This window comes from Chrysochloris asiatica, unplaced genomic scaffold (assembly GCF_000296735.1).
Source record: "Chrysochloris asiatica unplaced genomic scaffold, ChrAsi1.0 scaffold00087, whole genome shotgun sequence".
Classification (NCBI taxonomy): Eukaryota; Metazoa; Chordata; class Mammalia; order Afrosoricida; family Chrysochloridae; genus Chrysochloris; species Chrysochloris asiatica.
The window spans coordinates 11,700,474-11,728,281 of record NW_006408605.1 but is presented as its reverse complement, the minus strand read 5'-3'; the positions used below and the strand labels follow the sequence as shown (position 1 = coordinate 11,728,281).

The 27,808-nt window shown below is 41.4% G+C and overlaps 1 protein-coding gene and 2 pseudogenes across 1 annotated transcript; 1 reads left to right on the top strand and 2 right to left on the bottom strand.

The window, feature by feature from the left end:
* The first annotated feature begins 8,069 nt into the window (after nt 1-8,069).
* On the top strand, nt 8,070-9,119 carry TAF7 (TAF7 RNA polymerase II, TATA box binding protein (TBP)-associated factor, 55kDa). Its single transcript, XM_006866189.1, has one exon. The coding sequence runs from the start codon at nt 8,070-8,072 to the stop codon at nt 9,117-9,119; it is 1,050 nt and encodes a 349-aa protein (XP_006866251.1).
* A 7,420-nt stretch (nt 9,120-16,539) lies between these two features.
* LOC102840473 lies at nt 16,540-17,790 on the bottom strand (annotated as a pseudogene).
* Nucleotides 17,791-25,965: 8,175 nt separating this feature from the next.
* The window catches only part of LOC102840101, a 10,198-nt pseudogene continuing 8,355 nt past the window's right edge, over nt 25,966-27,808 (bottom strand).

Sequence of the window (27,808 nt, the reverse complement as noted above, 5' to 3'; positions counted from 1 at the left end):
AGCGAAGGATTCAAATTTGTTATATCAGCTCGATCTATGCTTTCATACCCAAATTCGTCCCTGCTATCTTCGCTCACAGTAAAGAGAGGCTTCTCAGCACTCACCGGTAGGTTTCTGGACACTGAGACTCAGATTTTAGGCGAGATTCCCCATCTTTGAGTCCTTGGCCTTCTCTCCCAGAATCTCGCAGAGCATCGGCTACGTAGTTCCCTAGGCAGAACAAAGACAGCAGGAAGGAACACAGTACTTCCGGACGCTCCGCGAGCCTTCTGTGTCTTCTGGATGTGGCTTCCCAGATTTGAATACACCCTCTGCGGTTTCTTCCGAATTGCAAAGATGCGCTGGGCATTCCTGACATATCCTGAAAACCTGAACAAGATATTTGGAACAGATTGCAAGGGAGCGAGCTTGCAGAGATGCTTTCTTGCGGGCATCCCCGCGTCAGAATCGCCAGTGGATTGCGTTGCTTTATTTTAGCCACCGATTGGCCGACAGCGGCACCCAGAGGTCCAACAAGATAGCTACAGCAGGCTATTTCTGAAAGTCTTTATTGGGGACTGTTAAAATGCCCTCCAATTATTTTAGACTGTAAGCTAGTTTAAGGAGCCCTGGTGGCGCTGTAGGATAAGCACTGCAGCTGTTTCGCGGAAGAAAGATCAGACTTCCTGTTCCTGTGAAGATTTATTGCGTGGAAACCCCATACAGGATCACTATGAGGTTTTTCTTTGGGTCAGCTGGTTTAATACGTTGTTGTCATTTAGTGCCATCGAGTCAGTTCTGACTCATACTTACCTTCTATGGGATTTTCAGAGTGGCTGGTGGGTTTGAAATGCCGGCCTTGAGGTTAGTAGTCCAGATTTAATACAAAGGATACAAATAATTTTCTTTCTTTTTTTCCAAAATGTTAATAAATGGCCTTTCCACAAAATTGAAATGAAACACTTTCGTCTTAATTATCTTAAAATTCACATTGACTTAAATTACGAAAAATTTCCTGACATTTTTTTTTGGTCAGTATACTACTGAAGCTTCCTTTTCTTAAAAAAAGAGGTTATTCAATAACTTTTCTTTGCTAAAGAATTATATATTACAAAAAAGTCTATAATATAATAAAGAAATTTTCATTATAAGATGATACAGAAGAATATACTGATAACAATGCATTATATGATTATTGATATATTGACTTTATCTAGCCTCACTTTTCCAATACATATATGCTTTTATAATTCCAAGAAGTAACCAGTTTTTTAATGGATACTGTTGGTTGCCCAGACTCCTGGTGTGGTACTGTGGGGTCAGCAGTGAACTGAGGACCAGAAGGTCAGCAGTTCAAATTCACCAGCTGCTTCTTTTATGAGTAGGAATCTATTCAGCGGCACTTAACAACAACATTGGTTTCCCACCAACTTTCCTCTTTGACTTTTTTATTAGTTCACCACCCACTTCCCTAAGGGGAAGCTAAACCTATTCATTATCCATAGCTGCATTCAATCTTGATAAATATATGGTAATCTCATCCTTTAGACAGTGCCCGGTTTAAGATCATAGGCTTAACATGATAAGCTTAGGGCAGGGTTCCTTAACCTTGATACTACTGGCTTTTTTGCACTAAATAATTCTTTATTGTGGGGGCTCTTCTGCACATTTTAGGATGTTTAGCAGTGTGCTTGGCCTCTACTCACTAGATGCCAGAAGCTCCCACCCCAACAGGTTGTTGACAACCAAAAATGTCTCCAGACATTACCAAATATACTCCTTCCCACACTGAGAATCTCAGCCTTAGGATATCCCCCTAGTAACTATTATTCAGGCAGGGATGGTTAATAATAAAAAACAACAACCCAAAGCCACTGCCAGCAAGCCCATTCTGACTCACAGCAACTCTCTGGTGGTGGTGGTGTGCCGTGGAGTCGGTTCCAACTCATAGCGACCCTGTACAGGGTTTCCGAGGCTGTAAATCCTTACAGGAACAGAAAGCCTCATCTTATCCCCCCACCCCCAGGTACAGCTGGTAGTTTTGAACTGCTGACCTTGAGGCTTGCAACCCGATTCATAACCACTATGCTACCAGAGCTCCTGTTCAGTAACTCTCTAGAACAAAATAAAACTACCCCATAGGGTCTCCAAGGTTGCCCTATCTTTATCCAGAGGAGCAGTGAATACATACTGCTGAACTTTAGATTGGCATACAAGAGCTTTAACAACTGCACCACCAGGGCTACTTCAGGGATGGTTAAATGGCCTAAATTTGTCTAATAAAACTAAAAGACTTTGGTCAGGACTGAGTTACTCTCTTAATTTACCATGGACAAAGAAGGAAAGCCCTTCAGTTACTTTTGGCAGTTACCTGTGACTTTGAAAGTTTACAGGCAGATGAGAGCAGAACTGAAACAATAGAAAAAGTAGAAATAAATGCCGATTCTTCAAAATTAGGAGAGAAAAACAAATTGCGCTGGCTGTTTGTCTCATGCTTGGAGCCAGTCATATTTCTAGACCTGTGCTGTATAATACATATGTTGTTGTTGTTGTTATGTGCCATTGAGTCGGTTCCGACCCATAGCGACCCTGTATAGGGTTTCCGAGGGTGTAAATCTTTACGGGAGTAGAAAGCCTCATCTTTCTCCCGCGGAGCAGCTGGTAGTTTTGAACCGCTGACCTTAAGGTTTGCAGCCTGATTCATAACCACTATGCTACCAGAGCTCCTTGTAGCTAATCCAAAATAATATGTGTTGTATGGGTAAAATACACATGAGAGTTCGAAGAATTAGTACAAAATAAAAAATGTAAAATATATCATTAATAATTTCTATATTGGCTACATGCTGAAGTGGTATTATATATATTGTATACATGTATAATGGATTCTAACCACTAAAAAATGGGGTCCTGGTGTGGCAATATAGGATAAGCACTGGACTGCTAACCACAGGGTCAGTGGTTCAGGGTCACTGTGTGTCATCAGAACCACTACAGCATTTATCACTTGTCCTTTTTTTACCATTTTAATGTGGCTGCTAGAAAATTAATAAGTCTATATGTGGTATAAGGAGCTCTGATAGCATAGTGGTTATGAATCGGGCTGCTAACCTCAGGGTCAGCAGTTCGAAACTACCAGCTGTTCCATGGGAAAAAGATGAGGCTTTCTGCTCCCATAAAGATTTACAGCCTCAGAAACGATGTGCAGGGTCACTATGAGTCGGAACCAACTCCACGGCAATAACAACAACAATGTATGCTATGCTTCTGTTGTTGTTGTTAAGTACCGTGGAGTCGGTTCCGACTCATAGTGACCCTGCACAGGGTTTCTGAGGCTGTAAATCTTTACGGGAGCAGAAAGCTTCATCTTTCTCCCGCGGAACCACTGGTAGTTTCGAATTGTCGACCTTGAGGTTAGCAGCCCGATTCGCTACGCGACCAGAGCTGTGGTTTACATTATATTTCTATTGAACAGAGCTGTCTGTTTTTTAAGGTAAGAAATTTTCTTATTGTTTAAACTAGTCCATGAGAGGTTTTGTTTTATTTTTGGTTGTTGTTTTTACCCCTATAGAAAGCTTCCTACTTGATAGAGAAAACTGTTGTACATGTTTTTATATAACTTGAATTTGTTTTGTTTTTAAAGAAGATGAAATAGTAGTAAATATGCTTGCTCTTTTTGGGGAGAAGTTGTTTACTATTCCTCATCCTATAATTTTCTATGTCAAAAATATAAGCAGGACTTCTCCCATAACCTACATTTAACCTCCATAGAAACTTGAAAGTTTATTAAAGGGAATTTTCAAATATAATATGAGCAGTACCTTAACTGTCATACTCCTTTATCATAAGTCTTTTTAAAAAATGTTTTATTGTGAATTATGTGGTAGTTAACATGAGAGAACATTAGCTTTACATTCATCCTATCGTTTCATTGCCATGGTTACAATACCCTCCTGCATCATCAGCCAACCAAAGGTTATATACCCTGCAAGCCTTCCCTCTGGTTGTCAGCACACAGTATTGTTGCTGATGTTGTTATGTGCTATGGATTCGGTTCTGACTCATAGCGACCCTGCATAGGGTTTCCGAGGCTGTAAATCTTTTTGGGAGCAGCTGGTAGTTTCGAACTGCTGACCTTGTGGCCCGCAGCCCAATTGGTAACCACTACGCTACCAGAGTAAGAGTCTATTATGAGAGGATCCATAGGAAGTCTTTGAAGGACTTGATACCACACTGGATGATTTCTTGCTCTTCCCAAATCTTTGGTTTACTGGTATCACAGATATTCCATGGAATAATCACAGGAGAGCAATTATTTCATCAATTCAGAGTCTGTGTTTTTCTGTATGTCTAGTGGTTATGAAGCCAGCTGCTAATCTCACTGTCAGCAGTTCGAAACTATCAGCTGTCCCGCAGGAGAAAGATGAGGCTTTCTGCTCCCATAAAGATTTACAGCCTTGGAAATCCTGTACAGAGTTGCTATGCGTTGGAATCGACTCCATGGCACATAACAACAACAACAACAACAACATAAAAACCACTGGATTTATCAATGGATAAGACAATTTGGTAATAGTAATGTGATCAATATAATATTATCTCCAAGTATAGCATTTAGAGGGTGTGCTACATTTAAAAGCAGGTACTGTGCTTCATGATTGAAAGGGTTAGGTACTTCAGGGCAATATATTTAATCCTTTTAATTATTTCAAACAACCTTCCTTTAAATGGTTTACTAACTAAAATCCTTCATAGTTATGAAAATAACAGTTTAATAGAATTTATCTCAAACTATTTCAGTGACAAGAATCTTTGAGTATCATAAAACTTATAGGGAATTAAAATGTAAAGTAATATTTAGGTTATTTTTATGTATAATTATGATCTAATGGTCTGTATGGTAAAATAAAGCATTATGCAGAAGTCAGCATGTTAATTAAAGGGCATGCATATTAAAAAATTTTCATCAAAAAGAGAAACTAGATCATCCTGAAAATTACAGATGAGTCAGCTGACATTCTTCAACACATTGTTAAGCAAAGAGAAATGTACAGTCATGTAGAGGGACATAATTTCTCCTTCAAAATTTACATAAAAATGAAACTGGTGCCAAACCACTTTAAGTTCCTTCCTTGATATAATAACATAGTCTACCTACACAACAGAGGACACATTCAATTGTTATGAGGTAGTAAATCTCCCCTACCTCGTAACAACTGTCATTTACTAGACAGAAAAAAAACAGGACCTTATGTATTAGAAATATATACAAAGTGACTCTATTTCATTTAAAGGTGACATAGAATGTATGTTTTCTCACTAATTATAGGATTAAGTATATATTTATCTTCTTTCTAGATTGGTCAATTGAATTTTTCAATTAGCACATATGTATGTGTGTACCTCTTGTGTTCTGGAAGTAGGCACTGGAACACAGTGAACAAGATAGCGTCCCTAAATGTCATGGAACTTTAAGTCTAGGGCGAAGAAGACAATGTACATAAATAAAGCAATTTTGGAAATGTTAATCAGATATTAGGAATGTTCTCTTAAATTAAGAAAATTACCTTTTAAAACTATAGAAATTAAATTCTAAATAACTTTGATTATTTACTAAATTGATCCTATTTAAAAAAAAAAATGGAATTGAGCAACTTGGACATTGGCTACCCAAAATGGGGGGGCTACAAAGGCAAGAAGTGACTGGCTTACAAACTTTCAAGATGGAACCTAGATTCAGAGGATGGGAAGGAAGGTAGAATCTCCACTGAGTAGTATCCAATCTGTCTAGGTGGGGCTGATGAAATGAAATGTGGATGGGTCTCTTGTGTGCAATAGTGAATAATTGTTATCAGGACTGTTTGTGAGGGTTGGAAATGTAAAGGTAGACGTTTTGTAGCAAGGAAGGGAGTGATTAACTTTTCAGTCTAGGAGCAGAGGTCCCTGGGACCATGAAGGGAGAAGAGCGGAGAGTGGGACCCTACCCAGAGAAGCAGTGATGCCTGAGATGGAGGCAGAGACGATAACATGGAGAGATTGCGCAGTTGAGGACTTTAGATCCAGAGAGGGAGAGGGGCTATGTGCTGACAACCTGGGGGTAGGCTTGTAGTGTATCTCCTTTGGTTGGTTGATGATGCATGGAGGGGATTGTAACCATGGCAATGAAAGGATATATGATAGGATGAATGTAAAACTAATGTTCTCCCATGTAAACTATCACATAATTCACAATAAAACACACACAAAAAAAGGAATAAGTGGAAACTGTTATACTAGTCACACCAAGATACTATAAATTGTTGTTGTTGTTAAGTGCCAAGTGGATTCTGACCAATAGCGACCCTGTATAGGGTTTTCAAGGAGCAGCTGGTGAGCTTGAACCACAGACCTTGAAATTCAAACAACTTTGCAGTCTGATGCGTTAGCCCCCAGCGCCACTCCAGGACTATAAATAGATGCTGATAAGTACTAGACTTTTGCAGAGAAAAGAGCAAAATAATACAGGTGGTGAGAAAAAAAAATTCCAAAATGAATTTCTGGATGCCTTAAAATAGTACTGGAAAGTGAGATACTAGGAATAATACTTCAACTGATGCAACTCTGTAGGATAAGCACTGGACTGCTAGGTTTAAACACACCAGTGGCTCCTGGGAAACGCTATACAGGGTCGCTCGGAGTTGGAAAAGACTTCATGGCATTTAACTTTTTTTTTTTTTAAATCATCAGTCTACCAGAAAATTTTGACCTAAATGAACATACTCCGATACCTCCAGAAGAACACGTTCTTCTCTGTTTAAATTTATATATACGTCAAACATGTGGAAAGGAAAAACTACCCCTGTTCCCCTGGAATCCTTCAAAATAAGAGATCATAGGTCTTCTCTGGGAGTTTCAAACTCAACAAAATGTAGAGACGGGATTATTCGGTAGGCAGCAGTTCCTCCTCATTGCGTTGATTTGGGTACTTTAAAATACATTGGTGGGAGAGGGAGGGTATTCGAAATGTTTTCAGAAGTAAATACACTTTCTGCACAGACGCAGCAATCTTAGGCAATCACCTGAAAGCCTAGACGCTATCTAGCCTCAAAGCGATCAGGTAAAAGCCCTGGCTTAATAGCGGAGACAGGGAGAAGGACAGATCTACGTCTTTCTTGGTATTGTTGTCTGTGTATAATTTCAAACTAATAGTTCTTTTGAAAACACTGTCTTTTTTATCCCGTAAAGGATACTTTTCTCGCGAAAAAGCGAGTCTACGCCAGGAAGCCCAACTGCGCATGCGCCCTTCGCCAGCACGCACTTCCGCATGGGCGGTGCTGTCACTCACAGCTGTCTCCGCCCCGCGCCGTGACGTGTTACTTCCTGCTCCGCAGATCCTGCAGCTTCAGACGCAGAGCTCCGTTCCTGCGGAGCGCTGTCTCTGCTGAGCTCCGTCTCTGCAGCGCTCCGTTCCTGCCGAGCCGCCGAGTCTGGTTTTCGGAATTGCTTATCTTGGCGAACTTTAGTATTGTCCATACTGGGGTCTCTCTTTGATACTTTGTCAAGCTCCGGAAGAACAAAGGAATCGCGGAGACTCGGCCGCCAGCCGCCTCCCTCCGAGCGGCTTTTCGCCGGTCTGTTTCGCTTCGGAGAAACTGCATTTATAATCGTCACTGGATTGTAAGTACCCGAAGCGAAGAGAGTGCACTGCCCTCCGCTTTTGAATATATTTGTTCCAGGAGAGTTTGTGAATTCGAAGTGTCTGCTGGGCCTTACTTTCTCTTGGAAAAATCATTTCGCAGGAACCGCCATTTGCTTTCCTGCCTGCTGACTCTCTCCGTTGTCCGGCAGCGGCACCTAGAGGTTGGAATTTGACTTTGCATCTAATTGCTTTATATCAAAGTAACTAAATTCAGTCACGTCATATTTAGAGAAAAGACCTTGAGTTTAATCAGAATTAAGATAATAGAGACACTCAACTGTTGTTTTGCCAAGAACTCTTTGTAATTAGAGATTTCAGTTCATAACAAAGTTACCTTTCTAACTATTGCTGCTGTTGGAACTATATAGTGACGCAAGTGCTTCTCAAAGAAGTGAGTCACAGAGAAATAAAGATGAGTAAGAGCAAAGATGATGCTCCTCACGAGCTAGAGAGCCAGTTTATCTTACGCCTACCCCCTGAGTATGCTGCTACTGTGAGGCGGGCCGTACAGTCTGGTCATGTCAACCTAAAAGACAGACTGACAATTGAGTTACACCCTGACGGACGTCATGGAATCGTCAGAGTGGACCGGGTTCCATTGGCTGCAAAATTGGTAGATTTACCCTGCGTTATGGAAAGCATGAAAACCATTGATAAAAAAACCTTTTACAAGACAGCTGATGTCTGTCAGATGCTTGTAGCCACAGTTGATGGTGATCTCTATCCTCCTGTGGAAGAGCCAGTTGCTGCTGCTGATCCCAAAGCAAGCAAGAAAAAGGATAAGGACAAAGAGAAAAAGTTTAATTGGAACCATGGAATTACTCTGCCTCTGAAAAATGTCCGTAAGAGAAGGTTCCGGAAGACTGCAAAGAAGAAGTATATTGAATCTCCAGATGTGGAAAAGGAAGTGAAACGGTTGTTGAGTACAGATGCGGAAGCTGTTAGTACTCGTTGGGAAATAATTGCTGAAGATGAAACAAAAGAAGCAGAAAATCAAGGTTTGGATATCTCCTCTCCAGGAATGTCTGGCCACAGGCAGGGCCATGACTCACTGGAACACGATGAGCTTCGAGAGATATTCAATGATCTCAGCAGCAGCAGTGATGATGAAGATGAGACACAGCATCAAGATGAAGAAGATATAAACATCATTGACACTGAGGAAGATCTGGAGAGACAGCTACAGGACAAGCTAAACGAATCAGATGAACAACACCAAGAAAATGAAGGAAACAACCCGCTGGTTATGGGAATTCAGAAACAAATTGATAACATGAAAGGCAAGCTTCAGGAGACTCAGGACAGAGCAAAACGACAGGAGGATCTCATCATGAAAGTGGAGAACCTGGCTCTCAAGAACAGATTTCAGGCTGTGCTGGATGAGCTCAAACAAAAGGAAGACCGAGAAAAGGAGCAGCTCAGTTCTTTGCAGGAAGAGCTAGAATCACTCCTTGAGAAGTAAGAAGAGCTTTGTTACTTTCAGCCTTTAGACAGGCCAGTGAAAGAAAGAAACCTTGGATTGGCTGTTAGGACTTTGCTGTAGTTCCTGATCCCTCCACGGCCTTCTGTTGAATCTATCTCGTTTAAACTACTTGACTAGGTGGTAATCATGTAGGAGATAGGATTGTATAATCAGAAAATTGTAGGGTACTTTTAGGTTTAGTGGAATGAACAATTAAAATCACAGCTTCACTACAGGACTTTGCTATTGTTTCCCTGTTTGCCAGAAGCTATCACTGCAACTTTGTGGTGTCACCTGAGATTAGTTAGAGCCTAGCCTAGGAACAGTGAAGTTAGTTTGAAAGTTTTTTCTGTGTGTACTAGTTCTTTTTACATCTATTCAAAGCAGTTTTTTCCACATGTAGAATTGCAAATCATTTTATAAAGTTTCTAGCAATAAAAGAAAGTTAATTTTCACTGAAAAATGTGTTTGTTCTTTCATGGGTATTGGGAGTCAGATCCTCTTGTGTTTTCTTGGTGGGATTTAATGATAGCAATTTGATTTGATCCTCTTTTGCAATTAAACTAGTAAAAATACCTAAGGGGCAAATTGGGAAATGTCATCTTTTCATTTCCAATCCATCTGTTGTAGTTGGAGACTAGGAAACACTAGATACAGGACATTCCTAAACTATCTTTGTTTTTGTAGCTGAAGGTCTATTTGTGCCTTTTATTATAAAAAGTACTAACTAATTTGCTTAAAATAATAGAGATAAAACAATAGCTTTTAAGTGCAGGCTAGTAAATCCATTGACTTGGGTTAAGATTACACTTGCAAATATTTTTAGTATAATTTCTTTAGTTACTCAATCTGAGAATTGAGGTGATTTACCTATGTTAGGTCATCAAAATGAGTAATAAAGGGAAGTTAATATCAAGTTAGTCAGATATTTTAACATTTCTTAAACAGTTTAATAGTCTTAAAAGTTCCATGTGCCTCACATGAGCTATTTTTGGAAAACCATTAATAAAATTTGAGAAATGCAGAGTTGTATATAATTAATTTCTGACATTTTTAAAGCTTTGGTTTCAAACTACAGTCTCATGAAGCAAACTAAAGCCTACTTTAATTTAGGATTTAATAGGAAACATGATTAGGTGCTAACTCATAACCCTGTGTAGGATTTCCTAGGCTATAAGAGGTAAATCTTTATGAGAGCAGAAAGCCTCATACTTCTGAGGGGCACTGGAGGGTTTGAACTGACTTTGTGGTTAGCAGTCCAGTGTTTATTGTTTATCCTATAGCGCCACCAGCATTTCCAATAAGAAATAGTGTTGTTGTTTTTTTAAGCAGTTAAGTTTACAATAAAATATGCTGATAATTGGACACTTCTCTCAAAATATTTTCACAATTCTAGTATTTCAAGATAGAATGTCTAGATTTACACAAGGTTTCCCCAGTACTTGGAAGTTTGCAACCAATGAGTTTTCTTAACATGTTAGTGTAATATATAACAGATTCTGTTTTACTACATCTAAGTTTTTGTTTTGTTTTTAACATTTACAGATTGGTAATATATAAAATAAGGAGCTCTGGTAGCGTAGTGGTTACGAATCGGGCTGCGAACTGCAAGGTCAGCAGTTTGAAACTACCAATTCCTCTGCGGGAGAAAGGTGAGGCTTTCTGCTCCCGTTAAGATTTACAGCCTCGGAAACCCTGTACAGGGTCGCTATGAGTTGGAACCGACTCCACGACACATAACAATATATAAAATGGTAGTAGTAACGTCAGAATCTGTCAAAATTCAAGGAGAACAATGAGCCCAAAGTTGATTGCCATGAGATGGAGGTCAGACATACCTCCATCCTCCACAAAAAAAATTTTTTTTTTTTTTTTTAACCAATTCTGACACCACTGTTTTACAATTCTGACATCAGCTGTTTCTCCCACGGTACTCTTCTCTGCTGGGTTCAGTAAGTCATTGTGTTACCCACCGAACATCCCATGAGAATTCTGGACTTCCACCAAGGAGTCGCTGTTTCAGGTGAGGTGTCGGCGTAAGACATGAGCAAGACAGCAGGAGTGTGAGAAAACAGGTTTAATAGAAAGCAGAAGTACACAATAAGCAAGCAGGTCTGTCTCTGAAAGCCAGTGAGATAGACATTGAACATGGCTGTCTAGGGGTACTTATTCATTAAAATGTCCATCTCATGTTCTCGTAGCTCATAGGCTTTTCTTCTTGTTGTGTCTGTACTTGGTTATCTTCTACCTGAGGTGGTCGATTGTTACTGTGGGTGTCAGGGGTGTCAGATATGCTTAAGGGTCCTTGCTTACATCCCTGTTTATCATTCTCCCCTGAGAGACAAGACCCTAAATCTTTATAGAGTATGGAGCAGCAAATTCATTCTGGCTACTACTTGCTGACATGGGAAGTAGTTCTATTTATAGGGTCTCAGTCTCAACTCAACCTTTTCCAGACTATGGAAGGAGGATGCTGACTGATCACTGGGGTCCAGTGATGTTGGTAGGACGGTCAAGAAGAGACAAATTTGACTCAAAATTTATTAAGTGTGAAGATAACAAGGACAGTTCTAAAACTGGGGTAGTGTTATTTATTTTTGTGGCATATTCCAGAATGCTATTGATGTTATCTTATACCTGTCCTGACTGATTTATATAAAAACCACTTTTTTTGCAGTACAGACAGGTTTCTGTTTTGCAGAGGTGAGCAAATTTAGAGCTCTGCAATTCTGCTGTGCTGCTTCTGCAAGGGAGTTAATGAGGTGTTTTTGCTAGTTTATACTAGAGGTGTTACTGTGTCTAGCTATTGCTTGTACTCAGGGAGGGTTCTCTTGCTGCAGCCTCAGTTGTGGCTATTAAGCTAAAGATGGATATCAGAGGAATTAATGGTCTAGCCTTCTTTATAAGTTTGCTATGGGATCTGAGGGGAAGGGAAGAGAGGCATTCTAGGAGCCATCTGTATGGGAGCATTACACCAAGGAAACATCTTCAGTTTGGGTGCAATACTCAATATCCTTTATATTCATATCCGATGGCATTTGGTCTTCACACATTGAACTCCCCCCCCCCCCCATCTGACTTCACGCTGAAAAGGTGGCAGAAACTAAAAGGTCAATAAGGGAGTTGAATATAGGCTACCAGTTCTATTTTTAATTTATATAATTTCTTGAAAGTGGGTGAAGAGATGGTGACAGAACTCAGCAAGGCCCTTTGGAGTGATTATTTAGAAGGAAGCTACGAGTGCCTTTAGGACACAGATTAAGGGTTTACAAAGGGCACATTTTGAAGGTACATTCTCACTTCTCTGAGACCAAGGCAGCAGTTTGTTCCATCAGTAGATGCAAGGTTAGGTGTTTTAAAGGCACAGTGCTTAAAATAATGGAAGTTAGGCAGACAAGAATATAGTAGGGCTAAAAACTGCAAAAAAATATCAGCATAACCAGGTTATGCTGTTGGACAATAGGGATAAGGCTCGGTAACTCTTAAAGGGATATTCGGTAAATCCACTTTGGAGTTTCAGGGATAATCTGTACTGGGGAAATGCCTTTGGCTATAGCCAGCTTCTTGTTAGGAATGTTTGGTTTGTTCCCTAAAGGGTGCAATCAGGGAGGTTGGTGTAAAAAGAAAGCGGGTTTTGATCTTTGCCAATAAGTCTCTCCCTATAATCGGTGCTGGGAAGTCAGAGTGAATCAAGACCCTGATTGGGGGGAGAATAAGACTTCCAGATTTCCTCACACATGGGAGAGGCCTGGAGAAAAACTTTACTGACTTTCGGGTGGGGGGAGGGCGTCAAGGGCCCAGAGGACCGAATAGCTGGCTCCCATATCCAGCAGTATCTGTTGTGGCGCTGCGGGTTAATGTGTTAGACTGCACAGTCGGTTTGAACTGCAAGGTTGGTGGTTCAAGCTCCCCAGTCCCTCCTTGGAAACCCTCTTTGTTGTTGTTAGGTGCCGTCGAGTTGGTTGCGACCCTGTATAGGGTTTCCAAGGAGCAGCTGATGAATTTGAACCGCCGACCTTGCAGTTCAAACGGCTTTGCAGTCTGATGCATTAACCCACAGCGCCACACTAGAGGGTCGGAAGCGACGCGATGGCACTTAACAACAACAATATCCAGTAAGAAGGTTACAGACTTACTGGCGACTTCTCAGTTGGTTGTCTCGTAGGACCTTAGGATATTTGGGGGCCAAATGATTTGGGGAGCCACACTTGATGCAAGTGGCTTGGGCCAGCCGTCCCCCAGCTCTTCACCTCTTGGGGCTCATGCCCTGCACTTGGGGCTCTGCCTGAGCTTTTTACATGGAAGACAAGGGGATTATCCAAAACCCTCGGGGTTGTCTGTTCAGACCTTTCTTGGGGAAGCATGTTGGCCACAATAGTGACCTTTAAAATTTTTGCCTTCCTCTTGTCCTACTTTCCCTCCCTCTTGCCCTACTTTTCCTCGGCCATGTTCTGACTGTTAAAAATTGTAATTACTATAGTTAACAGCTCATTTGAGTCAGGTTGAGGTCCCAGGGCCCTTTACTGGAGCCCATGCCAAAATATCAGGAGCTGACTGATTTATACAATGATTATTTAGAACAATTCTACCCTCTGGGGATACTGGATCTAGGTTGGTATATTTTTGCATAGTGTTGACTTAGAGATCCCCTAACAGTATCTGGGTTTTCATCTTTCTTCTGGGTTACTTCAGTAAGTTTTGGGTAGTTGACAGGCTTTATCTGGATGGTTCTACCTTCCAGGTTAGATCAACAATAGTTAGGATTGTTGTGGAAATCATCACTAAAGTTTTCTGGGTTACTTGAGAAACTCCCAATGTATCATTAGAGGTTTAAGGTCCCTATAGTGAATGGGATGTGAACTCTCATGAAGGTCCCATTTCCTTTAATGACCTCTTAATGCAAAAGGTGGAATAAGGAGGTTGGGTTAGTGGCTGAGGTTGGGAAAAGCTTTCCTTTGGTGCTGGGGGCATCCAAGACCTCTGTCTCTGAAGATTTCTTTTTCAGGCTAGGGTGGCGGGGGTGTAGACGCTTTAGCACCACCTTTCATAGGGAAGACCGCTACAGACATTGTTGATCTGGGGTCTACTGTTAGCCTACATTGTGTATATAATTTGGGGTGGTATCAGAGCAGCATGAAGACCTGTATGTATGGCACCTCAGACCATTTCCCTTGCTTACGGCAGAAAAGGTCTAGTTGTAAAATGATATTAAAATTCAAGGAACTTCCAGCTGGCCAACCTTCTGAGTCACCCAGGGAGTACTATGGCCAAACTGTGGTGCAAATGAAAGTAAGTTTCTCTTTGCTCAGTGTGTCCAACTTCAGGTTAACTTTCATCTAGTTCTTAAGGAGACAAGTCAAAGGGGAACCTTTGGGCTCTAGTTTCGATGAAATTTGTCCCATGGTGCTACTGGGACAAAGGGGAGGAAAAGAAAAGGGTCTACCAGGAACTTGTCCTAACATCTTGGGAGACTTTCTCCTACCATCACTACTGATCTTGAGGCGTCCCTCAGTGCCTAACCGTATGCAAACCCTAGGCACGGGGAGACCACTTCGTCCCCAGATCCCAACCAGCTGTCTGCAGCTGGTCCGTGGGCCCCTCTGAGCAGAAGCAGTTCTGCCGGGCAGTGCGCACCAGACCCTAATCATTTCCTCAGCTCTCGCATTTCGTAGTTCTGAGGATAGTACACCATTGAGGCTGCTGTGAGGCGTAAAACGTTAGAATTATCGCCTCACAATCAATTTCAGGAACGTAGTAAACATCTCTCCACATGGACAAAACAACCTCCTCCTCTAACGCCCTCTTCTTGGGGTGCTGGCCAGGGATTCCCAAGGGGAAATGCACATTTGGCACCACACATTCCACTCTGTCTAGACAGTGCTAAGAAAGACTTCTAATGCAAGAGCCTGGAGGGCATGTGGGGAATCCCATTCTTTCTTGGACCACTCAGGACAACAGTCTAGAGCCCTCTCAAAGACCCACCCTAAGGAAAAGGTGATGGGCTTAATCTTCCCACACTGCCAGTTCTCCATGATGAATGCTCCCATAAGGACACTTTGTCAGGGTCAAACCAACAAAATGGACAGGTAAGTCTACTTTTCCCAGATGAATAGATTCCCAGCCACCAGTAGAGAAAGCGATACCCATGAAGCTTACAGAAAAGGCAAGCTTTGAAAGTGACTATTCTACTTCTCTAACTGGCAGGTGAAGGGGGAAGTATGTTCCTTTGGCCCTCATCTCACAGCTGAAGAGGGTCACCGTCTTATGTGTCTCGGATTTTGTCTGTGAAAGGCCAGGAATGGGCAGTCTGGGTTTGATATGCCTCCGTGCATGCCTGTCTACCTAGGCCTTTCCTCAAGGTTCTGGACACTCAACGGTCATCAAGAGGGAAAGTGTCTTATTAGACTAGGTAACTCCTACTCTCTTCTTCAGGTCCTAGTGGGCCTCAGCATTTCTCCTATTTCTGTCTATGTTCTCAGGGCTGAACCAGGCTCTATCTCAGGGTCCTGGACACTCAACGGCCACCAAGAGAACAGGGAACCTGGAGCCTCCACTCAGTCCGTCCACAAGCAGACTCATATTTCTAAGCCTAAAGTGGGAGCTAGTTGAGAATGACAAGCAGATTTAATGAGGATGGAGAGACAGTCACAAAACACACAGGACAGAAAGAATCAATCACTAATTTTTTTTTTCTTCATGATTTAGTACTTTATTATATATATAAAAAAAAGAAAACCAGACACTAGCTAAATGCTCACAAATCCCTCACTACCAGTTAGGGAGGCTCACACATTGCTGTGCATATCAATCCTTTTTCCACAGTGGGTCATGTTTATATACTTTTCTCCCTTCAAGCATTTATATCCCAAATACAAACATGGAGCTGCATAAATAGGGTACATATAGGTCAATGAGATGTTTTTCTCTTGTTATAGTGCAAACGCTTGAGATGACTAAAAACCAGGAAAGAAATAGAAGGGAATATGCTTGATTTCTAAGGAATGGATGTTACCTGTCAATAAATCTGTTACCTCTCAATAAGTAGCTGAGTAATTTGTTTTAAGGGTCCCTACCCTAAAATATTCTCTTTGTGGGTACCTGGACACATGACATATTAAGGCAAACGTGTTCCAGGCAATTTGTATACTAGAAGGCACATGATCCAATATCTTTTCTTAATTACTAAAGACAAATTACAGGAGAATCCAGTATTTAGATTCTGCACACCTTGCGGTATTAAATACATATGGAAAAGATTAGTTATGCCAAAGTAAGAAGCAATATAAAGTTTAAACCAACATGGTTAAGTGTTAAGATTTTTAGAAATTGAAGTATTTATTCACATTATTTTAAATATAAATAAAAAACTGCTGTGGCTAATGATTTAAGTGCAAGTGATGCTGGCTTTCACATTTGTTGTTTACTTCTTTCTGAATAGAGGAAGATAATTGCTCTTGAACAAGTCCATGCAGCTTTGCAAAAGAGAGACATCTTTCCTAGCATACTTTATTTTTAATTCAGACATTTCAATCAAATTCTTCCTAAATGCTGCCAATCACGTCCGTTTGAAATCGACTATTTCTTCTTTTGCTGATTCGGAAAGCTGTTCAAATTTCTGGCAACATTCCTGCTGGCATGCATCTGCCAATTTGGCATCTTTGCTTTTTAACCCGGCTTTATCCAAAGCTTTGAGTTCTCATAGTCAATGAGGGCTTTGGTGCATCTATATGAGATCCTTAGCGGCCTCTATGTTGAGCTTGTAGTATCGGAGGAGCGCTGTCAGCTTTAAGTCTTCATCTGATAAAACTTAGTACTCTACTTTCCTAAGTTTCTCAAATAGCTCAGCAACCTTTAAAAGGTACTTTTTGATGACTGTGGGCTGTTCTTAAGCCAGACTATGTAAGCAAGCTGTAGTGTGGATATAGTCATCTGCAACATTTTTTATGACATCTGGTCATTCTGTCAGCTTTTGCGCATGAATCCTTGATCCTGTTATATAGTTGATGAGAAAGTTCTCTTGCTCAAAAAAAAATCATCCACCTCCTTCACTCTAGAAAAAAGAACTTCATCAGCACTTTTCACCACACTTTTGAAAAAGCCACCAAACATCTCTTTGGTATTTTTCCACCTAATGCTTAGATCCTGATCATATTCCAGGAAAACATGAAAGTAACAATCTTTACTGAGAACAGGGTGAGAAGAAAGCCACAGAAGAAAGACTTAATGGGAAGATACAGTCTTTTTTAAAACTGTGAGGTATTCAGCTTCCAGTTCTTGCTTCATTTTGGCAAATTCTTCCTTGGTCATAGATCCTTCACCCTCTCCCAGTTTCTGCATCTTCTCTTGAGGACTATCAAAGTCAGGTTTTGTAGGAACAGGCAGAATAATAAATCCAGCATAATCTGGTGTTTCAGTAAGAGAGTCATGTAGCCATACAAAATCTTCATGTTGCCCTGTTAACAGAAAACTCTGGGCACTGAAATGTGGACAATGTGGTCTCAGTATGCACTGTAAATTTGACCTTATCTCTCTCACTGAGTGCACCAGGAATGTCGATCTGAAGCAAGGGATCAACATTCAGGTCCACAGACACAGATCCCAGCTTGCTGAGGTCCTCCTCTTGCTATTGCAGTGATGTGGGTCTTGAGTAGGGGCCACCTGGCTGTGTCATGAAAGAAGAGGATGGGCCACTGCCGCCAGGTCACCTCTCAGCAGCGGCCACGGCCCCGCCTCCTCCAGCCTCCCTGACTGATGGCAACAGGAGGCCTCAAGACTCCAATCACTAATATTTTTACAGACCTGAATGGAGAGGATCCTGGACAAACCCCCGGGAAATGTCACCCAATGTCCCATGGAAATACTCCTGGACTTCTAGAAAGGAGTCGCTGATTCGGGTGTGGTGTCAGGGACGCAAGATATGAGGAAGACAACAAAAGTGTGAGAAAGCAGGTTTAATAGAAAGTGAAAGTATACTTGATAGGTGAGAGGGTCTATCTCTGAAAGCCAGCAAGATAGACATCGAACATGGCTGTCTAAGGGTATTGTTTAAAATGTCCATCTCAGACGTTCTCGTAGCTCATAGGCTTTTCTTCGTTTTGTCTCCTTATTTAGTTATCTTCTTCTACCTGTGGTTGTTGTTGGTTACCAGGAGGATGGAGGTGAGGGGTGTTGGGTCTGTTCCACCATCCTTACATCCCTGTTCTATCAGTTGCAGTGGCCACACAGAACTTACAGGTCATCATTATTAAGCACACCTTGGGATCAGTGGAGAGCATAGCTCGTCCTTCAGTGCAGGATAGCTTTCTCTGCCCCTCTTGGTTTTGCAAAGAAACAGGCCCTTCTTTGTCCTGCATACCCAGTCAGCCATGCAGGCCACCTCTTAGCCCCCTGACCTTTGGTCTCCCTGCTGTCACTCAGAACTCTGCTGCAGGATTCTTTCTGGGCTTGCCACTGCTGGTTCTCCCTCATGGTTTCTTCTGTACCTATGGCTGTTAGTTCTGCTGATGGGTCCCTTCTGGACCTGTCACCACTGATTGCCACAAGGCCTTTTTTGGACTTGTCACCACCAACTACTGCAGGACCCCTTCTGGGCCTGTTACTGCCAGCTGTGCCTTAGGGTCCCTTCCAGGCCTTTCACCACCTACCACCACAGGGGCCCTTCTGGGCTTGGTACCCCAGACCACTGCAAGGCCCCTTGCAGGCCTGTCACTGCCAGCTCTGCTGTAGGGTCCTTTCTAGACCTGTCACCACTCACTGACTGCTACAGGGTTTCTTCCAAGTCTTTTACTGTCTTCAGTGTTGTAGCATTTGACCTATTACATCTCTTGCAGGAGGTTCCTCACCTCCCATCTCTGTGGAACTGGCTACAAATCTAAGCAAATTTCTCATAAATTTCGAAGTAAGACCTTTTCACCAGGGCTCTAAACTTTTGAGTTCCCTCTTGGAAAACTACAGACATTCTTAGTAGGCCATAGTCCCTTAATTTGCAGAAGTTATTGACCAATTCCTACAATGTGCATACAAATCAATGCAGGCTGCACCCCAAGCCAAGACAAAAAGTATCAAACCATCCGTTGTTTACAGCTTACCCAGGAAATGTCAATCAACCTGGACAAAAGTAACAAATTTCCTTGGATAGAAAAGGTTAAGTAACTCCTCAGGCATTTAGGGGGTGAAATATCTCAAGCTGTTTTTCTTAAGAACCAAGGGCATGTAAAGGAGCTCATTTTACCACAACAGCTGAAAAATCTCTGTATTTGTCTTAAAATTGACCTATAACTTCTGACTTCTCTCTTTCCCTCACTTCTTCTGATCATCCATCCTAAATAGCTTTTAAATCACTCTTTCCCCACTATACTGCTTTAATTAAGCTGTGACTATCTCTTACTTTGTTGTTGTTTGCTTAGTTGCTGTTAAGTGCTCTCAAATTGCTTCCAACTCATAGCAACCTTGTATAGGGTTTCCAAGGAGCAACTGGTGTGTCTGAACTGCTGACCTTGTGGTTCAAACTGACCTTGCAGTCCAGTGCTTTATCCCACAGTGTGTTTCCTTAAATTCTCTGTCTTTGTCTAAATAAAAATATATATGACACATACATTTATACATGTTGTTGATGTTGAAACAAAAGAGCTCCTTGAGAACTCGAAATTTCTAAAAACAGCATAGCTCCCCTGGCCTTGAGGCAGATAGGGCAGAAACAAGCCTCACAGGTGGTGTTTACTGTACCCTGTTAATTGTTATCTAGTGTCCTTGTGAGTTGACTAATCCACTGTTTTTGCTTCTGTACTCCCTGCTTCAGCCAAGAATTTAGCATATATAAACTAGCAGCCATTTCCCTACGGGCAAGGCTGGCCTGGAAGAATTCATTATCTCCTGCCATCCGGCTATAGCTGTCTGTTGTGCCAATAAAATTCTCTAAATTGGACATTATAGTGGTCATCATCCTTCTTTGGGATTTGAACCGGTAACATTGTCATTGTTAAGTGCTGTCGAGTAAGTTCCGACTCATAGCAACCCTGTATAGGGTTTCTCAGGAGCAGCTGGTGAGCTTGAACTGCTGATTTTGCAGCTCAAATTGATTTTGCAGTGTAGCACATTAACTTACAGCACCACACCAGGACTCCATATATACACACTTGTTATGTGCTGTGGAGTCAATTCCGACTTATAGCGACTCTGTATAGGGTTTCTGAGGCTGTAAGTCTTTATGGGAGCAGAAAGCCTCATCTTTCTCTTGCAGAACAGCTGGTAGTTTCAAACTGCTAACCCTGAGGTTAACAGCCTGTTTCATAACAACTACACTACCGGAGCTCCTATATACATATTATTCATATGTTAAGTGCCGTCAAGTTGGTTCTGACTCATAGTGATCCTGTATAGGGTTTCCAAGGAATGATTGGTGGGTTTGAACTACCAACCTTGTGGTTAGTAGCCAATACTTATCCTACAGTGCCACACGGGGATAGGTAGTTTTTCATCATCCAGTTTAGTTATTTAATTCTGCCACCAAATAATTTTTAAAAAATTATTTGATGATGTCATTCTCTCACTTAAAACCTACATCACTGCTTTTAGGATTAAATTTCTATTTCTTTAAACTGATGTAAGATTGTGAAAGTTCCATTTACCTTTTCGGTTCCAATCTCACCACATTCCCTCACTGTATATTCAATCAATACTAATATTATTTTTGCATTTTCAAGAAATTTAATTACGCTTCTTCACTGGCCTCACCAATTGTTATCAACTGATGCTGAGTCAAGTCTTACTAATGACCATGTTATTGTCAAAGGCAGGCTCACACTGCCAATGCTACAGAAAAATCAAAAGGGACAAGGTTATAGTAAAGTTGTTGTTAATTGCCATAGAGTCGATTCCAACTCATAGTGACCCTGTATAGAGATTCTGAGACTTTTAAATCTTCGTGGGAACAAAAAGCCTCAACTTTCTCCCATGGAGCAGTTGGCAGTCAAGAACCACCGACCTTATGGTTCGCAGTCCAGTGCTTATCATATAGATCCACCACACTCCCTTGGTAGTAAAGTAGGCAAGGTTTCAAAAAGGAGCCCTTGCTAGTGTAATGGGTTCTGAGTTGGGCTGCTAATTGCAAGGTCAGTAGTTTGAATCTAGCAGCTGCTCCTCAGAAACCCTATACAGGTCATTATGAGTCATAACCAACTCTATGGCACACAACCACCACCACCACTGCACTTAACAACAACATACAGGAAGGCAGAGGGACTGGTCCTCTAAAGACCCTGCAACTAGGAGAGAAGAGAAGGAGCATTTATAAGGATCTTGGGCACAGAGTTCAAGGAATTTCAGCAATATCTTTGTTGCTCTGTTTATCTCAGTTTAAGCTGACCAGTCAGAACATGTTGTCTCCAACAGATACATTTTGTTCCTTCAGTGGCAGTTATCAGGGGTTTTCACAGGAGATGCATAGTGTCTTCTTTCATTTCAGTACCCGCCCTTGGAAATGGGGTTAACTGCTGGTTTATCAATGTTGTTAAGTACTGTGGAGTCTGTTAATTCTTAACAACCCTGTAATAGGGTTTCTGAGGCTGTAATTTTTACAGGAGAAGAAAATTTCATCTTTTTCCCACTGAGTGGCTAATGGGCTTGGACCACTCACCTTGTGGTTTGCAGCCCAGTGCTTATCCAATGGAGAGGTATAAATAAGGGCTAACACTAATGACCTTTTACTTGCACAAAAGAGCTGTTTTGGTCAACTGCAGCTTCATTGTCTTTTACCTGCAAAGGAAAGGAAGTTGTTTTAACCAGCACTGGTTTTAGCAATTTCATATATATCATAGTAGAACTGTGCTCCCATAGGGTTTTCAGTGTTTGGGTCTTAGAAGATTGCCAGACCTTTCTTCAAAGGCAACTCTGGATGAACTCAAGCTCCAATTTTTCAAGTAATAGCCGAGTTTGTACCACCCAGGGACTCACTGGGCCATAGTGTCTTTTAACAAGTTTTTCACTTCCCTTAGAAGACTCCCCTTTGACTGTCTGTCTCCTAATTAACTATCAGGTCTCAACCTAAATATCACAAAATATATCAAGGCTTTCTTGACCTCCATCTAGCTTAAGTGACTTACTGTGACTTTGCCGGTTCTCTGTGCTTCCCTTTCTTATTCATTCTTTCAATAACTATTTATTGTGCCAAGCAGTACCAGACACTGAATATAAAGTGCTAAACTCAGTATCAAGTGTTTATAATCTCATGTATTCTATAGTCTATTAGGATAAATATTATGCACTTGTCGTTGTTGTTGTTGTAAAGTGCCCTTGAGTTGGTTCTGACTCATAGCTACCCTGTATAAAGTTTCCTAAGAGTGACTGTGGTTAGCAGTTCAGTGTTTATCCTATAGCATCACACCAGAATGCCAAGTGTAAATTTCATGCAGTTCACGTTTTCCACTAGGCTGTAACTTTGCCAAGAGTAGGCACTTTGACTTGTTAGTTACTGTAAACTCACTGTTGTTGTTATATGCAATTGAGTTGGTTCCAACTGCACAACAGAGTGAAACACTGCCCAGTCCTATGCCATCCTCACAATTGTTGTTACACTTGAGCCCATTGTTGCTGCCTCTGTAGCAATCAGGTCTTCTTTTTTGCTGACCTTCCACTTTACTAAGCATAATGTCTTTCTCCAGGGACTTGTTCCTCCTGATAAAATGTACAGAGTGTGAGAGATGAAGTCTGGACATCCTAACTTCTAAGGAACATTCTAGCTGTACTTCTTCCAACACAAATTTGTTTGTTCTTCCGGCAGTCCATGATATTTCATTATTATTCTCCAATACTGTCTTAGGCTGGGTTTTCTAGAGAAGTAAACCCAGTGAAACATACATATTTATATATATGTTGCTGTTGTTAAGTGCCATCAAGTTGGTTTCAATCTGTAAGGGTTTCTGAGAAGCGGCTGGTGAGTTTGAACCACAGACCTTACAATTCAAACTGACCTTGTAGTCCAGTACTTATCACACAGCACCACACCAGGACTTCATATGTACCTATCTAGAAAGAAGTTTATTATCAAGGAAAGAGCTTACAATTGCAGAGTCCCAGGTTCCCAGCAGAAGAGAGAGACAGTCCCTCCACATGTCTTTTATATTGGGAGCGGCCACATCTCCAAGGAAGCGTCCCTTTAATTGATTGGCTGCAAATATCTGCTCATCATAGAGCTAACTATGTCTGTTTTAGTTTTCATCACCTTGGAAGTAAGCACATCCTAACTGCTTGTTGTGTTGTTAAATGCTATGTAGTCAGTTCTGACTCCTAGTGACCCCATATAGGATTTCTGAGGAGCAGCTGGTGAGTTTGAGCCACTGATCTTGCAGTTCAAACTTACTTGCAGTCTAGTGCTTATCTTCCAGTGCCATACCAGACCTCTGGAAATCCTGACCTAGTCAAGCTGACGCAAACCCTAACCATTACATTCCACCTTTGTCCACTTGACACCTATACACTATATGTATACTCTCTAAATAAAGAAAATTGTGAAGTCATACTTGCACCTGGCATGCTATAACTAGAACACATACAACTGAAAATGCACTGGCCCTACTTTCATCCTAAATGTCACAAATCAGCAAAGCAAAATATTTGATGCACACATATAAAACAAAACAAAAAATATATATTCATATAAATGTCAAAAGGGCACATTCTACAAGCCAGCCTCCTGCCTGCAGACACACAGCCTTACTCAGTCCATGGTCCTAGAGTCCATAGTTGCTCTCTTTCCATGCTCTCTCCTGTCATTGCTTTTCCAGGCAGGGCTCTGAAGCTCCATTCATGCTCTTCCTTCTTGTTGGTCCTGAGATCATCTGTCCTGAAATGAAAGATGAACTATTTCCCACTATTTGTTACACATCTTCTACAATTGCAATTTTGACAATCACAATTAATACTACTCACAGTTGAAATGATAAAATCCTATTGCATCATCCCCAACCTCCCTTTCACCAGAACCATCTGGAAAAGGGGAAAATTAGTCACTGGGGATTCTCCTTTGTACCCTTATTCTAAAACTAAGCACACTCATGAAAGTTTGTAATTTAACCACTTCATGCCTTTATAGCGCCCCCATTTTAATAGCCAATGTCTACATTGCCCGTCCCTATCAACCCAGTACATGTTCCTTGATCTAAAGAATCTTCCAACTAGGATTTTGAGCAACTGCATTCATAAGCAAAAGTCCAGTTTATCAAATTGTGGAAATTGACACTTACTAAGAGTTTCAAACACCTTTTTCTTCATCTGATCTGGCTCTGGTTAGCTCAACTCTAGCGTTCCAAGCTAGATCAAATGGTTACCAGCTGTAAGTTTGGTAGTTCAGACACACCTCCCTGCACTTCAAAACAGCTGGCCCGTTCATTCTCAGCCCAGTACCCCATGGACTAAGTCAGTGCCCATGGGCTCAGGACTTCATGTTGTTGTTGTTGTTGTTAGGTGCCATTGAGTCGGTACCGACTCATAGCGACCCCGTGTACAACAGAATGAAACACTGCCCAGTACTAGGCCAACCTCACAATTGTTCCATGTTTGAGCCCACTGATGCTGCCACTTTGCTAATCCATCTCGCTTGGGGCCTTCCTCTTTTTCTCTGATCCTTCACTTTACCAAACATAGTATCCTTCTCCAGCAACTGATCCCCTCTGACAATATGTCCGAAGTATGACAGACGAAGTTTGGCCATCCTGGCCTCCAAGGAGCACTCTGGCCGCACTTCATCCAACACATACAACTCCCTAAACTTCTAACCAGCCATCCATCCTGTTCCTCATACCTCAAATTCAATGGGTGCTAATAAAACATGTCCAAACTCAGCCTGTGTCTTCATTGCTGCATTTCCCTCAATTCCACTCACACATTGACCCAGGTGGTAAACAGCAAGCATATGACTCCAGTGTCCTTTAGCATTCAGTCCTAGAAGGGGGTTTTATCTGATAGGCCAACTTTCTTGATGCCTTGATGCCTCTCAAACTCAAAACACCAAACTATCTGCTTTTTTCCTCTGCATCCATCTCCTGTTCTCAAAGTATTTCTGGGTTGGTCTGCATGTCTTTTCAAATGCAAATGTTCCAACTCTGAAGGTTCTAGTTAGGGCTCAGGATTCTATCTAAAGTCCCACATTCTACAAAGGCTTAAATCAAGAAGCCAATTTTTTTCTGGGCAAATTCTAACTCCCCTTTCAGCAAATCTAAGTATAGGCTGAAGGCAGGCTTCAAGCTTTCTGTAATCATCATACCCAATATTCATTTCTATCACACATGTATGTCTTTTTTACAGTAATAGGCAGGAGAAACCAATATCCATAAGACCGTCAAAACACATAAACCTTTTAAAACACTCAAGTTAAATCGTTTCTTCTACCTTGGACTAATCCTTTCATATGTATATGGTCTTGGACCTCTGGCAGGATGGATTCCAGTAGGACTAGGACTCATATCAGCCATCCTTTATAACCAGCATGTCATCAGCTCCAGGCAACTCCAGAAGTTGCTGCTTTCCTATTTAAATATTTTATCTCATGCCTCTTCATTCTTTCTCTTACAAAACTTCATAATTTCATAGGTCTGGAGTCATTGCAATGAATCCTTCTCACAGTGCCAACTGCTTAAACCAAGTGGGGACCATGTTTGATTTCCTCTAACTCCACAAGGAGAAAAGAAGACCAAACTCAAAATCAGTCCAAGGCTGATTCACATGAAGTGGGGGTCAGACATTCCTCCACCCTATATCTGTGCCTTTACAATTAGTCAGATTGCAAACCAATTTAGAAAACTCATCCTTGTGATTTTGCTTCTCTAGCACCACATTCTCAGTACCACTTAATTTATGCCAAGTTTTCTAGAGAAGCAAAACAAGTGAAACCTATTATCAAGCAAAGAGCTTACAGGTCCCCAGCAGAAGAGAAAAAGAGAGTCCCTCCCATGTGTCCACTATATTGGGAGCAGTCCACATCCCCAAGGAAGCATCCATTTAGTTGATTGGCTGTTGATAGCTGCTCATCATAGAGCTAACTGTGTCTGCATTAGGTTTCATTACCATGGGAATAAGCGTATCCCAACTTCTAAACCTCTGGAAATCCTGGCTTAGTCAAGTTGACACAAAACTCAACCATTACTCAAATGTATTGCTTTTTTGTGGTCTTTCTTATTCTTTAAAAAAATTACTTTACTTTGTTATTTTAAACTTTTTATTGTGAATTGAGTGAAGATTTACAGACAGGATAATCATTTTTACATTAAATGTTTCACACACTTTGTTTCATCTCAATGATTACAATCCCATCCATGCAGCAACAGTTATCTAGCTTCTTCCCTGTGGTTCCTAGTTCCATTCAACCCACCTTTTCATCTCTTCTCAATTTTGTGCATAGGCAAATGCTGCCCTTTTGATTTTGAATGACTGACCATTTCATGGTAAACATACTTTACTAGTGTTGTTGTCCCCTCTATGTACCTATCTACTGTTGTTGATAAGTGCCATCGAGTCACTTCTGACCCATAGTGACCCTGAGGAGCAACTGGTGAGCTTGCACTGTCACCCTTGCAGTCCAAACCAACTTTGCAGTCCAGTACCTTAACCCATAGTGCCACACCAGGATTCCTACTTGGCTGAAAATTGGGCTGCGAAGTTGAGTTCCTTCCCAGACATGAAGGGTGGATGAGGGCCATAGTTCCAGTTCTTCCAGTCTCCTTCTGACCAGTAAGCCAGTATTTTTTTTTTTTTTTTTAAGTAATTTTGAGTTTTGTTCTACATTTTCTGCCGCTTTATCCAGGACCTTGTAACGTGGTCCATTTCAGAGCAGTTGGTAGTGTTAGGCAGACAGAGAAAGAGAGGAGGAGAATGACACCTGTGCAGAAAGATAAGGGGAAGGTGAGAATAACCCCAGAGACACTATATAATAGTAGGTCAAAGAAAACTGTAGTTGAACCACAAGGCAGCCACGAAGACCCACAGGGCGTTTCTAAGGTCTGAAACATGCATACAAGCAGTAAGACAAGTCCTGAGATGACCTGTAGCCTCAGCTTCCTTATACCATATTATAATAAATTTGCATTGTGGTTTTACAACTCTGCTGGGCAAACCAACTGAATTGTGGGTAAGAGCATACAAAGTGAGCAAGAGGTTATATAATCAAAAACTACTCTCAATCATGTAGAAAAAGCTGCTCAGTTGGGTGAAATGGGGAGAGTTGTAATTGGGGACAGAGATAAAAGGGCTAGAACAGGAAAAGCCTAGGGCTCCACCACTCTTCGGCTGCGAGCCTGTTCTTGTCAATGAGAGCATATATTTATATATATTAAGCTTTTATTGTGAATTAAATGATAGTCTACATAGTAGAACATCAGTTTTGCACTCAACCAAACGCATCGTGTTTCATTGTAATGATTACAACCCCTTCCATGCACCATTGGTTAACAGTATTTTGCCTCTATTCCTTTTTTTTTTTTTTCCCTTGTTGTACACAAAACCACACAGGAATATAAAATTGTTTAAACGACCAAAGGGAACTTTTTGCAGAACAGCCCCCTGCCTGTCAGCACACAGTCTTTATTTTTCCATGAGTCTAAAGTCCTCAGCTGCTTTGTTTCTCCATGCCATCACCTCTGTCTCTGGTGTTGCTGCTTTTCTGGTTAGGATACCAAGTTCCTCTCATGCTCTTCCCTCTT